At 26.5% G+C, this 17,778-nt stretch overlaps 2 protein-coding genes across 2 annotated transcripts in view; one reads left to right on the forward strand and one right to left on the reverse strand.

Moving 5' to 3' along the window:
* Positions 1 to 658: 658 nt before the first annotated feature.
* LOC129969995 (isocitrate dehydrogenase [NADP] cytoplasmic-like) lies at positions 659 to 16,847 on the reverse strand. The gene is made up of 12 exons (XM_056084427.1): positions 16,580 to 16,847; positions 16,113 to 16,152; positions 15,562 to 15,668; positions 14,786 to 14,872; positions 12,118 to 12,278; positions 8,711 to 8,857; positions 7,033 to 7,100; positions 5,626 to 5,694; positions 3,982 to 4,133; positions 2,763 to 2,903; positions 1,531 to 1,693; positions 659 to 911 (listed from the first exon to the last, which is right to left on the reverse strand). Exons 1-12 carry the CDS (start codon positions 16,593 to 16,595, stop codon positions 830 to 832), a joined length of 1,233 nt encoding a protein of 410 aa, XP_055940402.1. The 5' UTR covers positions 16,596 to 16,847; the 3' UTR covers positions 659 to 829.
* Positions 16,848 to 17,238: 391 nt separating this feature from the next.
* LOC129969964 (transcription initiation factor TFIID subunit 8-like) overlaps positions 17,239 to 17,778 on the forward strand; it is a 137,238-nt gene continuing 136,698 nt past the window's right edge. The window contains exon 1 of the mRNA XM_056084425.1: positions 17,239 to 17,281. The gene's annotated coding sequence lies outside the window, so the exon portion shown is untranslated. The remainder of the gene's footprint in view (positions 17,282 to 17,778) is intronic.

Consider the following 17,778-nt stretch of genomic DNA (forward strand, 5'->3'; position numbering starts at 1 on the left):
AGTTCACTTGAAAAAATGTACACAATGCCATAAATAAACACAAGAAAAAGTTTCATGGAATTATCTGTAAAATTAGTGCAGATATTTACAATTAAAATTATGAATTTTCCATAACTTGAAAAAAGGTTTGCTCTAAAAAAGAGAATACATCTTCAAATTCCCTCCCAACATGAGTATGTTTTTCAAAAAATTTCTTTATATACTTTCTTCATTGCTTTTTGAAAAATGTATGATAAACACTAAAAAAACCATTTGTTATTTTTGGGACAAATGTCTTTTTCAAGCTACAGAAAGCTCATAATTTTAATCAGAAATGTCTCTGCCAATTTTACAGATAATTCCATCAATTTTTTTTACTATGTTTATATTGTGGTATAGAACACATTTTCTTACCTGGTTATTTTTGCCAATCTCCTTTATTTTTTCATGTTAACTTTCTTTAACACCATTCAAATTTAAAGGATTTTACCAATCGCTTTGTATATTTAGACTTTTCATAATATATAAGATAGAACAGATATTTTGAAAAATAGACAAAAATTTTATTTAAATCCTTAAAATTTTTTCAAGTATTCTATAATAAATTATAAATATTATTTTGTTGTTTAATGATAGTGAAATAATGTTTTATCTTCATAAAAAATAAAAAGTCAATACATGGAAAAAAAAACATTTTTAATAAAAATAATTCAAATAGAAAAGAAACCTTTATAAAATAGTGTGATTAATAGACTAACATATAATATGCAAACATTTGTAATTCTCATTTAATAAAATGGTGTATTTGTATATTTATCAAGTGCACATATAATTATAATTTGTTGTATAGTCACTTTTGCAGTTTGTTCTTCAGATTTTCAGCCAACTTATCCATAAATTCAAAAGTATTCAAATAGTCGGATTTTGCGACACTGAAAGAAAAATGATTATTTAAGTTCATAAGCAAATAGTTAGAAATTACGGCTTGATTAAAGTTAGAAAGAAAAAAATGCATATAATTAAATAAAATAGTGTGGAGCTAAACAAAGTTTATTTCAAATTTAATTTAAAAAAATGAATTTCATCAATCATTATTCATTTGTTTGACTCAATGAGTATGAACTTTTAGAGGAGGGTAAAGGCAAATATGAATATTCCCCAAGAGAGGACAAATATTCATTTGGTAAGGAGTTGAAAAACATGCATGCAAGATGAACGGCTACAAATAAGTGCTGTGTTTTTGGACATTTATAAAACCCTGTTTATAAGCTACAGGGTTGTGAAATATGTTCTAATACACTTTTAAAATATAAAACAATCAAATGTATCTAAAAGGAAGATTAAGAAATGAAAAATAAACACTATTAGTTTAAAAATATGAGTGACCTATTATAGAAAATCGAAATCGAAGGAAACATCAAGTTGCATTTTATTAAGAGGCCATATATAACCAGTAATGTATAATGCTATTATTTTTTTTATTTTCTAAAACGAAAAGGGGAAATTAAAATGCAAATTATTATGAGCATATTTTTACACAATATCACTTACTTTTTCAATCCTTTAATACATATTGCAAGATCTTTAGTCATAAATCCAGATTCTATTGTTTCAATGCAAACTTCTTCCAGATTTTTAGCAAATTCTGCCAACTTTTCATTGTTGTCTAACTTTGCACGATGTTCCAGACCTCTAGTCCATGCAAATATGGAAGCTGCAGAAGTTTAAACAACAAATTAATACTGTAAAGCAGCATGCAACATATACAGAAATCTGCAATAAAATTATTTAATCTTTTTCATAGGAAAATTTTTAAAATATTGACCACAAGTAGTATGTCACTTATGCATTAGGGGCACTGTAACTTATTCTACTTTGTGCATAATGTCTTTTGGCATAACTTAAAAATTGTCTTTTCAAAATAATTTTGAATAATTTAATCATCAGTCAGTAAAGAATAAGAAGTTTCTTTGGTTTGATGTAAGTTTTAACAAAGAAACTTTAAATAAGCAGTTATTAATTTTTAATGAATATTTTCAATTATTTTTGTTACAGACCTTACTCTTCTTTGTAAAGATTTATTCAGCTGCAGTTGAATAATAAAAAATCTCAAAACATTGTAAAGTTAAAAGTTAAAAAAAAAAAATATATATATTTACAATTTTTTAAACAAATTTATCAATTATACTTTTTTTTTTCTTTAAAAATCATACTCAAAGCTTATGCAAAAAAGTTCTAACTTTGCACGATGTTCCAGACCTATGCTCATACTTTTAAGCTTATGCAAAAAAGTTTTTGCAGTGATAAAAACTACACTTTTATCCTCTTTGAAAAGGTATAAGATTCCGTTTTCACAACACGTACCTCCTTCCCTACACAAATTTTGAAGCAGGACAAATGTGTCTTTTACTAAACATGTGCAGTGGTGGAAATTGGCACTGTTAAAAGCCATTTCTCTACAAAAAGAGGCATACCATTTTTTTGATGCATTTCTCCTGACTATTGCAAACTCTAAAAGAATTGCTATCAGATTGTTGATGGATTTAGATATTGCATACAAGTTTAAATAAATTAGTGCTAAAATTTATGCATGAAAAAATATTAGTAGATTCCATTTACAGATATGGAAATCCTTCAAATATGAGAAAAATATTTAATTTCAAATAACAGATGAATGATCTGGTGAATCCTAAAGATTTATGGTGAAAAGATTTTTGAGATGCCTAAAGACAGGGGTGAAGCTCTACATTGTTGGAAGTGATATACAAAGAAGAAATGGATACCTATTGGGTTTGTAGATGTTTCTTGTCCTTTTTGGTGCATTCTGTAATGTCTAGTAACAGTACCATGAGCTGCTTCAGCCTCAACAGTTTTTCCATCAGGACAAATTAAAACACTAGTCATTAAACCCAATGATCCATATCCTACAAAGTAATAAAGGAATGGCACAAAATAATAAATTTATAACATTTACATACATTAAAGAATAAATGCTGTTTCCTATCAGAAAATAACCAATCCCCTCATATAAATGGCTGCTAATTAATAAACATAGCTAATCAACTGCAACCCTTTCTTCTAAATTTCACGCAAAATAAACCAAGAAATAAAAGAAATGGGTAGTGCATTAATTTACAGTCAAATAATATTACTTTATGACATGCACTTCTGCATATCATTTTATATTTTAGTTTTAAACATTGGTTTATATGAACTAAAATCATTTTTAACCAGTATGATTCATTTTTCTATTATCATTCTTTTTTTATAAGACAAAAATAAAAATACAAAATTATAAATTTTCCTTTGTTTTATATTAGAATAAAAATAATCTTTAGATTCTCAACATTAGTGTAAGCTCTCAGAAAATTCTTGTATTAAAATTAAATAACTTTAAATCATTTTGAATTTCTATACTTGTATTCACTAAGTATATCAATATTAATTGAGAATTTCAGCATGAAATACACATTCTCCAGAGAAAAGCAAATTATGGTTTCTTCAGTGTGACTATTTTTGACATACTGCATTTTTCTAATAACTGCTAGTTAACTAAAAAATATTTTTGATGGAAATTTTTTAAGATTGGAGCAAAGTGAAAAATAATTTTTTAATAAGAAAATTAAAGCATGGAATTTGTTTATGTTCAATAAAGAAATAATTTCAAAAATATTTAATCAGCAAAAGGTTGTATTCAGAATATTTTTTTTTATGTTTTTATAACAGCATGAAATAAATTTTGGGATTCTTCATTTTGCAGATAAGTATGAATTATCATTTCCCTTTCATTTGCAATAAATTGTACAAATTTTTCAATATTTTAAACATGCATACTTACTAAATTGAAAATTTTCAATTCACACAAGGACAAAAAAAAAAAAAAAAAAAAAAAAAAGACCAGATGGATTTTTTTTTGAGTGTGTGTAAAAGTTTAAATAAAAAAAATTATATGCATTGACTATTGCTACTGTTATTGAACATCTGAAAGACAGAAAATATTACCTTGGGCAACGGAATCAGACTGCACATCACCATCATAATTCTTGCAAGCCCAAACAAATCCTCCTTCAGACTTCATAGCCTGTGCAACCATATCATCAATGAGTCTATGTTCATACCATATTCCTTTAGCTTCAAACTTGCCCTTGTATTCCCTATAGAGAACAAGAACATTAAAATAATGGTTCATTTATAACTTAAATAAGGGAAAAAATGCACTAAACCTTAAAAATTTTTGGAAGCAGCTTTTGCCAAAGAAAACCATATTCTGAGGACTACATTAAAAGATATTCTTTCACTGAAAGAGGTCATTGAAGAAGCTGATTGTAACCTTGCCAGACATTAAAACATGCCAAAGTTGAAAATTTCTACCTTGATTCTCAAAGAAAATGCCATAGAAATTGCTGTGGAATTGGTAATTAAAAAGTTTGGCTACAGCAATGGTTGGTTGGAACATTTCAAAGACAGAGGTAGCCTATGTTTTAAAATGATTTGCGAGAGAAACATCAGCTGTTGATGGTGATGCTACAGAAGACTGGAAAACTGGCGTTCATGAGGACATTTTTATCTAAGTTTGATACAACAAATATTTTTAATCTTGATAAAATTAATTTATTTTAATGTCTTTAGCCTGATAAAATCTTTTAATTGTCATTTTAAATTTTTTGGTAATTTAAGAATAAAAAGTGCATGTCTGGAAAAACATGCAAATAACCACTAACACTTCTGCTTGGTGCTAATATGAATGAAAATGATATACTAAATCACTTGTGATAGGTAAAAACAATGAGCCATACTGCTTTAAAAATGTTAATCCCATCCAGTTGAATACAAAGCAAATTCAAATGCACAAATTAGTGCAATGATTTGGAACTGACATATTTGAAAATTGGATTATCAGTTTTTTCAGTTTCAAATGTTTGGTCCTTTTCAGTGGCGACTTAATGAAGTCTTACAGTATATAAACTTCTGGTAAATGAACAGAAAAAGTTCTCATTAAAATTCTGCTTTATTTGTCTTTAGTTATGCTATTAACTTTTTATTTGTTACAAAAGTTAATAGCATAGCAGAGAACAGAAAAAGAATTGTAGGAACGCATATAGAACTTAAATACCTTCAAACGGAGATTTTACAGCAATCTATCTGAGAAAGTATTTATTTTAACTGTGTGATATTCACACTACATTACAGCTTAATATTAGGCATTTTAATTCACAGAAATTAAACACTGAAAAATATAAGAAAGCAGAATCTTCACCAATCCACTCAGTCTCAGTAGGTAAAGTGAATTCTGAATTCAAGTGGTTAAAATTAAGTAATTTTAAGAACCTGGATAAACTAGATTTGCTGCATTATATATATATACATAAGCAAGTGAGTTTTCTCAGGTCCTTGTTTATTGAAAATGAATTGTAAAACTAAATTTAAGCATTTAACAATATTTTCCAAAAAATATTTCACTATATAAGTACTATGAAGGCAGAAGTACATGCTAATTTCAAAAATGCATTTTAAATGACAATGCCAAAAACAGTTTCTTCAGAAATAATATGAATTCAAATTCTTAGTAGAAAAGCAGTCACTTTGAAAAAAAACAAAAACACTTTGAATGCACTCATAAAATTCAAAAATTAAATAGTATTTTACCTATCATAGATCTCTTGAAATATATCCTTAAATCGCCCATCATATTTTTTCAGAATTGTATTCTTAGTGCTATCAGATGAAAAAAAAAAGTTATTTAAAATAAATCATTCATAAACAACAGATTTTTAAAACATGAATATAGGCAATATAAATTTGTTACCCATCTGAATATAATTTAAATAATAACCAATATACAAAATACTATACAATGCGATCATATAATTAAATGCTTTATAAGTTTCTGTACAAAATTTAAATAACATTATTAATTATGAAATAGTTTATTATTTCTATAAGTTTTCTTTGATCTGATGATTTATATGATTTTCATACAGTTTTGATTTTCTGTTAATTGAAAGAAATATCTATCTCTCAGTTCTAATTTAATTATTTTTTAGAGAAATAAATTTAAAGATAAAATTTCCATGTTTGTTTGTTTGTTTCTTACTTGCACCAAAGTAATTATTACATAAAGCTTTAATTAAAAGATATAAAATGTCAGCCTCATATATAAAATATACTTTTTTTAAAAATAAAATTTAATAATAACTATATCAATTGGATATTTTTATTAAGGAAATAGATATATATATTTTTTAATTTACCAATTTTTTTAAGCACAACATCAATTGTTTCTGATTATCTTTAATATCAAGACAGTAAAAATGACACAAAATAATTGGCAAGCATGAGATATATAATTAAGGCAGATAGGATAATTTTTTAATAAGATATTTATCAGAATATTTTCTTGTCAAAGTTCAGAAATATGGTATAAATTTAATGGACGAGGAGTACCATGAATAAAATAACAAAATAAGCAATTCAATGATGACTACCAAGTCACAAAAATGTTCCTATTTAAAATCTCTTTATTTATATATATATATTTTAATTTCCAAATATTGTAAATGTTACACCTGAAAGATGAATCTTTTTGTAGATGAAACATTTTTAAGAGATAAGAAACTCACAGAAAATATGGCATTTCATTAGCATAATCAGTCCATTTGACATAAAAACAACAAAAATAATAATATGACTAGTAGTGATTCCAATTTATATTAATCTTTTCAAGTAAAAGTAAGAGAAAGTTATAATCTGAATCATTTTCATTCCTTATTCTGCTAATAAATTGTTCAGTTCTTTATTCAGTTAATATGGAAATTTATATAATAATTTTATGTTCAATTTCTGAAGAATTACTATAAAGGTTATTTCATTTATTAAAAAAAACGAATTATTACAGTTATCAAAATATTTTCTTGACAAAAACTTTAAATAATATATAGTTCATATATGTTAAATAATTCTTCTACAAAAATAAATTGCTATTTTAAAATGTTTGCTTCAAATGATGCAAAAAGCTATTAAGGAAAATTTTAAACTACAGAACACATTATTTACCTCAAATACAAGGGATAGTTAACTTTCAGTGCATACTGAAATGAGCTGTGCGCAAAGTCGGTAATTGACTAAAAAGAAATTTAAAAAAATATATAGATATAAAATACTGATTTGTATTTCACTTTCAATAAAATTATGTTTCTACAGTTTCACTACATTTACAAATAATGCACATAAAATAACTAAAAGCATAAAATGTATACTTATTGAGTAATGCTTATAAAAATATAGCATCGATTTTTTTTTTTATAATTTCCAAACAATCTTAATTTATTCTTCTTGTTTCTTTTCAACATATCCAAGTAAAATATTATGAAGCAATCAGCATGAATAATCTGATCAGTGATGAAACAAAAATGAAGTTGAAAGCAAATGCACTTTATCTTATCTTCCTCTTATCTCAATTTGCTCATCTTATCCTTCTTTTGTTTCTTTAATTTCAACATATCAAAAAAACTATGACGAAAGGCACTTAAAAAAATCACTATGTTTTATCATAAAATATCTAGTATTTTTTTACTTTAATCTTTATGAAGTAATCCAATTTGTTAAGTGATAATACAGCATTCCAAAGCTTCCAAAATATGATTCAACAAGACATTTGTTTTTAAAAAATAAATCTCATATTAAATGTACAGAATTTGATACATAAACTGAAAGTTCAAATTCCAGTTTATTTAATTTTCATAAGCAAATATATTTTTAAAATATTCAGTTCTTAAACTTTTACATAGCTAAAAAGGATTTCACATTGTGAAAGATGAATTTTGACTTCAATACTAATTACACTGATAATAAGAGAAACAATTAAAAACCAAATCAATTTGATTTTTGGTAATTACACATATTTCATTGGTAATTTTTTTTTTCTTGGATATACAGTATAAACATGTCACCAAGATTAAACTTAGTATCCTTAAATTTTTCAGCTTGATTAGTATCACTTATGAAATATTGTACAAAATAATTTCATTTTAAAAGTATCACTACCAATTTCATAAAAAAAAAAAAATTGTTCTGTCATTTAAGAAATGCATTATTTTTCCAAATGAAAATGTCTGTACGAATTGTCATTTTATAAAATAATGAATCCCAAAATCTCAGAACAGTTTAAGAGAAATTAAATTAATAATAAGAAAGGCTACTTAATTGTAGCAAATGCATTTAATCATGAAAAATAGTATTTAATATAATTTTATTTAAAAATAACCAACAACATTGCCCAATTTAATTTTATTTAAAATTATTGGTATTAAACAATATATTTCACAACTTCAAATGAGTTAAAATTTCCTTTTTTTTTGTTCCATACCAGTGCAATTTACTTGTAGTTTTTTAATATTAATAATATGTTTAATTTTTTTTATAAGTGATTTGATCTTATTGGACAATTTAACATTTTCTTTAAGAAGCTATTTCCCAATAGTATTATTTTCTTTGAAATTTTATTCAATCAAACATATAAACAAATTATTACTAAAAAAACATTGATTCACAAGACATTTGAAATTTACATATCTTCCCTTTTGAAAACATAGTAAAAATAATGCCAATTTTAAAAGAAAATATTTTTCTAACATTTTTGGTTTCTCTAATCTAATCTTTGGTTTCTAACATCTCATTATTTTAGTATTACATACATCATATAATTTAAATAAATACAAATTAAAATGTATACCTTGTCTGTGTTGTACATAGCAAGAGCAACACCACCATCATTTTTGAAATCAAACACAGTATATGAAATTGGAGTAGTTCCATCAGCAGGGGTATAAGTGATTTCTACTTTTCCAGGTCCTGGAACCACAAAGTCAGTAGCTCGGTACTGTTAAAGAAAAATATCAATACACATATAAAAGCAATTATAAAATACATAAATTTCAGAAGCAATATAAGCATTCCAATACACAAATGGTCTCTTGTTTCTTGAGTAACTTTAAAAATTTAATGAATGAAATTGTTAAGAAAACTCAGAAATAATTGGCACATTCTTACATTTTTAAAACTTCATTATACTCAAACAAGTTGTAACAAACAATTTTGTAGAATTATGTAATGACAAACCAAAAGTTTAACTTTTTCTTGAAACACTCCTATTATTTTAAATTTACTGAATCACATCTCTCTACATTTCACAATACAAAGTGAACAAGTTCTCTACATTTTGTGCTTCTATAACAAAGCAAATTGAAGGTATTTCATTCAGAATATTTTCAATTGCATCAACTTTAAGTATACTTAATGGCTGTGGACCATGGCAGCACGATGAGGTGCCTACACAGTAATATGTACCAAAAATTGTAAATATGTATAATAGAACCTATATTTAACCCAGACACCGTTTCATAGTGAGTTTTTTGAAGGACAGAAACCTTTGCTCCCACATTAATGATGTATCAAATTCTCATTTACAAAGGCTTTTGATGGTTATGAAAGAAGCCATCTGATATAAAGAATAGTGTAATAATAAAAAAACATAACCTATCCAATTAACAGTATTATTTCTACTTAGCACATTGCAATAGATGTATAAATTCAAATACAACAAAAATAACATTTATAAAAATAAATGCAGAGCATTCATAAATGGGATCCACATATTTTATCAATCATTTTTTCCAGACTCCTCAACTGGCATTCTTTACAGAATTTACAAAAGTTTTTGATATCATCTGTCATATTTGGCCAATAAAAACTGTATTTAATTCTTTCACTAGTCTTTTTTAATCCCATATGGCATCCGAAAATCGATTCATGTGCTAATTTAAGAACTTGCTGTCTCTTATTTTTAGGCAAAACCAACTGATTCACTTTTTCGCCTAATATTTTATCCCGGTGGAATATTAATTCATCTTTCATAAAAACGTTTCCTTTTCCAAGGGATAAATTTTTTCTTACTGACAGCAAAGTATCACATTTTCTTTGGTCTTCTTTCAACGCATTAATTTTGTTTTTCTTATCCAAAGAATCGCTTTCATTTCCTCTCGGTTGTTCTTCGCTCTGACTAACTCCACAACAAATCATAAATTCATCAAAGCTCTCTTCCATCGGCGCCTCTAATCCAGACGTGTTTTGGCTGCGGCTGTGGTTTATGCTTTCTCCCAATACGTTTAATACAGAGGGGAGGGATGATGAATTGCTCTTGAATTCTATCCGTGACAGCTGCAACTATCTCAATAGGCCTGGAAAATCCTTCGTTGTTTTTATCTTTTAATGATATTTGAAAACTCGAAAGAATAGCGTTAATCCTTTCTCCAAATGCACTTTTTAAAATGATCTTTCCCTTTTCTTTTTGTTCACTTGACACATATTTAGAATTTAAAACTGGTATCATAGCACCTGAGTCAACTAGGGTTTTCAGTTCTCTATTGTCCACACAAAGGTCAACGTATTGTAAAGGGTTGATATTTAAGCTTTTTTCACCATTAATTAATTCCGACTGAATTTCCGCGGTTAAAATGTCTTCCCGTTTCTTTTCTGCCGCAGATTCTCTCAACTGCGATTTTTTATGTCTATTTGGGCAGTCTCTAGCAAAATGTGACAATCCACAAACGTAACAGTCTCTTGTCACTTTTCTTGAATTTGTAGTTTCGTTTTTATGAAAGTTTTTGTTTCTGAATTCTCGTTGATGCGGGGGTACATATTTCCGCACCGAAAAATGTCTCTCTTCTCTTTCGTCGTAGGTTTGATGTTTAGAACAGTTATTCTCTTGATATAGTTCTTTCTTTTTCCTCACACTGTTTGATCGCACATTTTCATAATCATCTAATTTGCTTGCAGTTTCGTTTGGATTCGTGAATTGTGACCAAACATCAATAAAATGTTCTTTAATATCCGTAGGTACTTTTCGCTTTATCTGTTCTGTTATGATTAAATCCGACAAACTTTCAAAAGTAGTTATTTCCAATCCTTGAATCCATTGCTCAAAATAATTTTTAAGTTCGTAAGTAAAATCGCACCAGGTAGTCTCCGGTCTTTTAAGATGAGTCATAAACTTTTGCCTGAATTTTTCCGGGCTGAGTTTAAATCGTTTCACTAATAAACTCTTGATGTGGTCATAGTCCTTAACTTTCTCGATTGGCTCTCGAGCGATGAGTTGGGTTATATCCGTTGGCAATAATCCTAATAGATGCGACACGTAATCTTCTCGTTTTATTTGAGCCCACTCGGCTTGTCTCTCGAACAACAGCAAATATAAACTGATATCACTGTTCTTTTCATCGAATTTTTGCATCACGTGCCTGAGTTCTATCTTGGCAGTTGGTAATTCGACATCCACGGGTACACTGGAATATTGCAGCTTCAGTTTCTCAAGTTCGAATTCTCGTTCTTCTTGTGCCTTTTTCTCCTGCAATTCCCACTCTTCTTTAATTTTTCTTTCTTCAAATTCTCGTTCTTCTTGCTTTCGTTTTTGATCTTCTCTCTCTTTTCTATCCTCTATGATAACTATCATTTGTTTCTTCACAAACTCTTCCTCGTAATTTTCACTTCCAGTAATTAATTTTTTCAAATCCACAATTTTCATCTCTAATGAAACAGTTTCACCCAGCTCTTCCGCCAACAACTTCAAATCTTCCTTTTTCTCACTGCCTAGGTAGGCCATATCGATACCGAAAGCACACACCTTTATCGAATAAAGTTCGTTAAAAATAGCACTCGATTCTCAATCTTTTCGACTGCGCCAAATGTCGTGGTTGGTTCGTGAGTGCTTTGAAAAAAATTAGGCAAATAGAAAACTTAACAAATTTATTGCAGATTCGTTCGAGTTACTCTGCTCAGTAACTCCTTCTCCTCCAAGAGCAAAAACTCGAATGACATCACTCTTTTAATTACACTAGCGCTAGTGGTTTGTGCGCCATCTATGAACGTTTATTTCCTAACGCTTCAAAATCCAATCACTACAATTATCTATAAATGTTTTGAAATTTTGATTATTTCACATTAATGAAGATAGGAAAATTTGTGTGATACTTCAGGTGAATAATAAAGACAGTTAATTTGTATTTAAGTATAAAACTCAAATGGATGAATCAAATTGCTTATTTTAGTTAAACTTAATACTAAAAAAAGCATATAAAAACTTACTTGGTCCCCATGTGCATGACGACCAATTATGATAGGTTTAATCCAACCAGGTACAAGTCGAGGAATATTTTTACATATAATAGCTTCTCTAAAAACAGTTCCACCTAATATGTTTCGAATAGTTCCATTGGGAGATTTCCACATTTGTTTTAAATTGAATTCTGCAAATGTTATAATAAAGGGTAAGAAAAATTACAAAAACAATAAGACACATTTATCATAAAGAAGCATCATCTTTCAGAACTAACTTTAACCCAAATTATAAGCCTATCCAATAAGACGAAATACTGACTAACTGCAAAACTGCTTATATAAATATTTGCTTATGTCTGAATAAGAATTTTATTAATTCAATATACTTCAAAATTTCATAACAGAATTCTATTCTGATTAATTATATATTCAAACTTTTAATAAAAATAGTAAAAAAAAAAAAAAACAAAAAAAAAAACTTTTATCTGTAAATTTAAAAAAATAAGATCAAAGTTTAGAATATTCATTCCATACCATTGAATAAATAATATAGTCATAATAAATAATCCTGATCATTTATACATAATTACCAAGAAGACCTATAATATCAAATCCCTTGCCTACAAAAAAAAAAAAAAAAAAAAAAAAAAAAAACTTTTTGAAGGGGGGGGGGGGAGGAACAATCATGTACTTTAATTATGTAGGATTTTTTTTTTTTTTTCACAACAGAAGAAATTATAAATGCATTGCGTTAAATGACAATACTTTCCCACTATTGTCCTGATAGGTTTCGAATCACTCTTGCGGTTTTTGAAACTCAAGTCTTTTATCTGTCACTATAGTGTATTTCTCCCCCCCCCCTGTTTTTGTCTTCTTTTTTATTTTATTTTTAATGTTTATTTTCCTTTTTTTTTTTTTTTTTTTTTAAATAATTCTGTCTACCTTATTACTTTCTTTGCTACCACAAGCTCTAACTGGATTATGCGTGGTTGGCCTCGACTAATGGCCAATGTATCACAGTAATCTTTCTTCATTCTGCTGAAGCTTATACATAAAACAATTAAATTATGTACCTAAATTAACATCATACGTACATGGTAACTTTGTATATAATTGCAATTACTCTTAAAAATGGCGATGTCTCTATATGTAGAAACTTTAAAAAAAAATGTTTTTTTTTTTTGTTTTTTTTTAAATTTAGCTTTAGTTTAGAACAGCATTATGCAAAAGAATAATGTTTTATTTCATTAGATTCTTGACTTCAGAAATTCACAACAGTGATGTCCATATTAAAATTAAAAATATTCTGAGAATACTTACATATATAGAATGTTAAGAAAAACAAGACCCTAATTAATGCTAACAATTTACCCTCATTCCATTAGTTTTCCTAAATATTAATAACTTCTTACTCATCTAAAGTTTGATTGCAAGAATTATATCTGTTATTTTAGAATAAAAAAAAAAGTTTGGCAATAACAATGATAATTTTAATTGTATATAATAAGGAAAACTAGGTCATTTGCAATTTTATAAGGAAGTCTTTTTTTTCCCTACTTATGTCATGATGCAAGCAGAAATTCAAAGAACACAAATAAGAAAACAATTTATTATAAGGAAGCAGAGTTTTTCAGAAAAAAGGAAAAAAATATATAAAAAGTTTTTTAATTTAATTTTATTTATTAACATGTTTGTATTATTTATGCATTATTTATTAACACTGATAAAAAACATGATTTGCTATTTAAACTACTTAAATTTTTTCTTCTGTCTGGATATGAAGAAGTAAATGATAAAAATGTCCCACAGTTTAAAAAGATATTAGCACAAAGTATAAACATTAATCAAGCATTAAAAATATCCCATGAGATATAAATATCAGTGTGTGCACACATACACAAAATGACAAATAGCAGACAGAGGTCTCTTATAAGTTTGAAAATTTATATGTATGCAAAAGTACAGCATGTTGTATAAAATATAGATATTTCAAAATTTATATGAAAATTAATGATAAAAAAATGGTGCCCTTTTATGTATTTAAAGTTTCATATCAAAATTAAGAGAATAGAAATGATGAAATTTAAAAAGATAAGATTACAGACAACAGTACATTGTACAACTAAGATAAAAAAAAAACTTTGTTCCTCCCGATCAGCAATTCATGTTGATAAGAAGTAATTATGTAGATTACAGTAAAAAGAATAAATGTGTGGGATAATAAGTAATTACCGACAAGACAAAAAAAAACAAAAAAACATAAGATTAATATCCTATTCTTAAAATAAGATTTGAAGATGTTTATTTAAAACTGAACATTTTACTTAATGCTCCTCCACTCCTGTAGTATCATAAATTGCAAATAATTCAGATCTTCAAAACATTTTTAATATAAACATTTTCAAACATTTTTGCTTTCATATAAACCTTTGAATAAATAAAGGGAAATTTTAAATTATGTTAATACCTAAGAGGTAGAGAAAGAAAGTTACAACAAATGTTGAAAGAAAATTAAAACTGCCATATTATTAAAATTTTTATTTCTTATTTACTTTTTACATAAGGAAATTGAATGAAAATATATAAAAAAATCAACTCAAGCACATTTGCAGTTATGCATGTAAATACTTCTTTAATACTCAGGTAAATAAATGATATAAAACACTAGAATTGTGAAAAAAAATTTCCTACATACCAACTACTCTGTTTTCATCTGGAGTAATAGTAGCACATTTTATCCCAACATTGTATTTCTTAATAGCATTTGCACAATCAATAGTCACTGCAAAAATAATAATTTCATTTTTGGTAAAACTTTATTCATATATTTATGATAATAAATAATTAAATTCTTTACAGGCATTAAAAAATGAAGACAAATTTGCAACTAAGGATTAATATTCCAGATTAAATTTCCAATAATGTTTTTTAATAAAATATTTTAAAAAGACTTAAAAATTGTATTCAAAAACTTCAGTCATGCTAATATAACAATTTCATAAAATAATCAGATCACACACACACACACAAAAAAAAAATATTATCGGCTATATGACTTTTCTTAAAAAATGAAATTTAATTAAAACATTGTTTGAAACTAAAACTGTCAAAAAGAAAGATAATAAATAAATTTTACAGAATTTTTATCTCACTTTTAAATGAAGAATGTTAGTATTAATTTTACAGAGTAAATTATACAGAATATCTAGACACTTTTTGGTATTTATAATTTTTTTAATAACTAAATTTTAAAATAATCATGGAAGTTGTTTCAATAATTTGACATAACTATCAATAATTTTTTCTTTAAATTTTAGAAAAGCCCTATCATAAGTTATTTTTTAGAATCTACCAAGTAAAACCAAGTCTACCAAGTAATTAATACATGATTGCAGTATATGTTTGAAATTTAATTAGCCAATATTTGAAAAAAATTTAAACAAATTATTACACAAATAATTTGAAAATCACCTTGATCATTTGTAGCATCTCGATTTTCAATTCCCAAATCATAAGTATGGAGCTCTACATCCAAAAATGGAAAAATAAGTTTCTCTTTGATTAGATCCCATATAATCCTAAAGGATAATCAAATAAAATAAAACTTTCAGTTGGAAATTTAACATGCAGATATAAAATTTTTAATCATTAGCATTAAAATATTAATTAATCAACTAAGTTTATTTTAAATATTGTAAAATCTAATTTTTAAATTGAAATATTCTAATAGTGAAATATCAAATGCATGAAATACTTAAATATGTGTCAGACATTTTTCTTAATATATATCATTTTTTTTCACTATATAAAATTTTTCAAATGCTTCAAATATAATTTTGAGTTTTCAAATTCAAAGTTGTTATTCAGATAAAGAAATTTCAAATTCAGCTTAGAAGAGCATTTAATATTAATGTTTGAAAGCACATAAAAAGATATAATCAAATAGGAAAATTTCTTTTGAGATAAATGTCTGCAAAAAGAGAGAAAAAAATTTTTTTAATGGAAATAAATATTTTATTTACCTGGTCATCTCATCTCCAAGAATATCAACAACAGGTCCACCTAAAAACATCAAATATTAAAATTATAGCAAATATGTAGCAATAATTACTTTGCAGCAGAAAGTGCATGAATATATATGCATACCTGTATTTATGAAGAAAATAAAGGTAGTTTAATAATAATAATAAAGAATTAATTTTAAGTCTATTTAAACAAAAAAAATTTTAAATATGCTGATTAAGGTAAACTTTATATGTCACAATTTCGGCTTAGACTAAGAAAGAACTTTACGACATGAAACAATACAAAACATATTATTAATAAGGAATTAAATAAAGTACTTATCACCATTTAAGATAATAAAATATAAAATAATTTTTGGACACTTCTAAAAATTAATTTGAAATATTTGTAAATATTAACTATCTATAAAATTACAACATTTATTTATGACACAGGATAGAAACAAATAAAAAAAAGGCCTTACACTGTATTTTAGACATATTTTTTTTATAAAATTAATTTGCAGAAATTTTCAAATAGAGTTTGATTTTGGAAAGAAAATCGCAGTTCAATTGGATAAGGCACCCTACCACTTATTAGTACACGCGTCAAAAAATATTTGATGCCTTATTTCCTTATATGTTTTTTCTTTTTTCCTTTTATTTGAACTTTATTGCTCAACAGTCAGGACCGGTTGAGAATGAGGTGAGATCAGATGATGAGATAGAGACGAGACGAACCTTCCCCTCCGACCAATCAAATTCTTTCGAAAACAAGGGCAGAGTTAATATAATAATACGGTTATAGTTGAGTGTACCATACAGCAATTTAGTAATCTGCAAAATTCTGAAGAAACTCATATACTTTTAAAGGTGAAATAGTTTTATTTTTTCTCAGAAATCAAATTACAGTTTCTTTGTTAGTTTTTGATATCGGAAATGCGGCACGAATATAAAAAATGATGTCATATTAATATCTATTTCTGTTACAATAACTTTTTTTTATGAAGCTCTCTATCTTTGAATACTAAATAAATAGTAATAAGCAGTAGAGTTGCAGAAATTTACTATTTCGAAACAACAGTAATTAAGTCTTGAAAGTATAGCCATAATGGACTAACATATCCCAGTTTCATTTATTTCGTTAGCTTTAGTGGCAATCTAAAATTTTGTTTTGATTGGACTAGGTTTTTGGGTAGAGTTAACCGGAGGACGTATTGGAGGATCAAGCTAGGTTCCAATTAGTGCCTGTAGACGGCGCCAGCAGTCTACGGCCATCTATAGACGCTAACAAGAACTATCCCAATTGCAGGATTAGCTATAACAGGGGTTATAAGATTTGGCAAATAAGCACATTTGTGGCGAATTATACCAATCTTTTTCATTTCCTATTACGCGATTTTGTTTTTTATTTTATTCCGCCAAAACTTGGAATCGTCAAACTGATTCGTTTCTTTTACTCTTTCTGACACTTCACTCGTTTCTTTTACACTCTTTCAGAAATTCATCTGATAATTTTTTTATTTTAAATTGATTTTGATGTAAATAAATTCTTTATTATTATTAAAATGTATTTATTTATTAAGAATTTTTTAAGTCATTTGTTAAAAATTATTATTTATTAAATAACTTATTGAAAATATAAATGTATCTATTTATTATTTATTTTATTATTGTATAATTA

The sequence above is a fragment of the Argiope bruennichi genome, chromosome 1, assembly GCF_947563725.1.
Source record: "Argiope bruennichi chromosome 1, qqArgBrue1.1, whole genome shotgun sequence".
Lineage (NCBI taxonomy): Eukaryota > Metazoa > Arthropoda > Arachnida > Araneae > Araneidae > Argiope > Argiope bruennichi.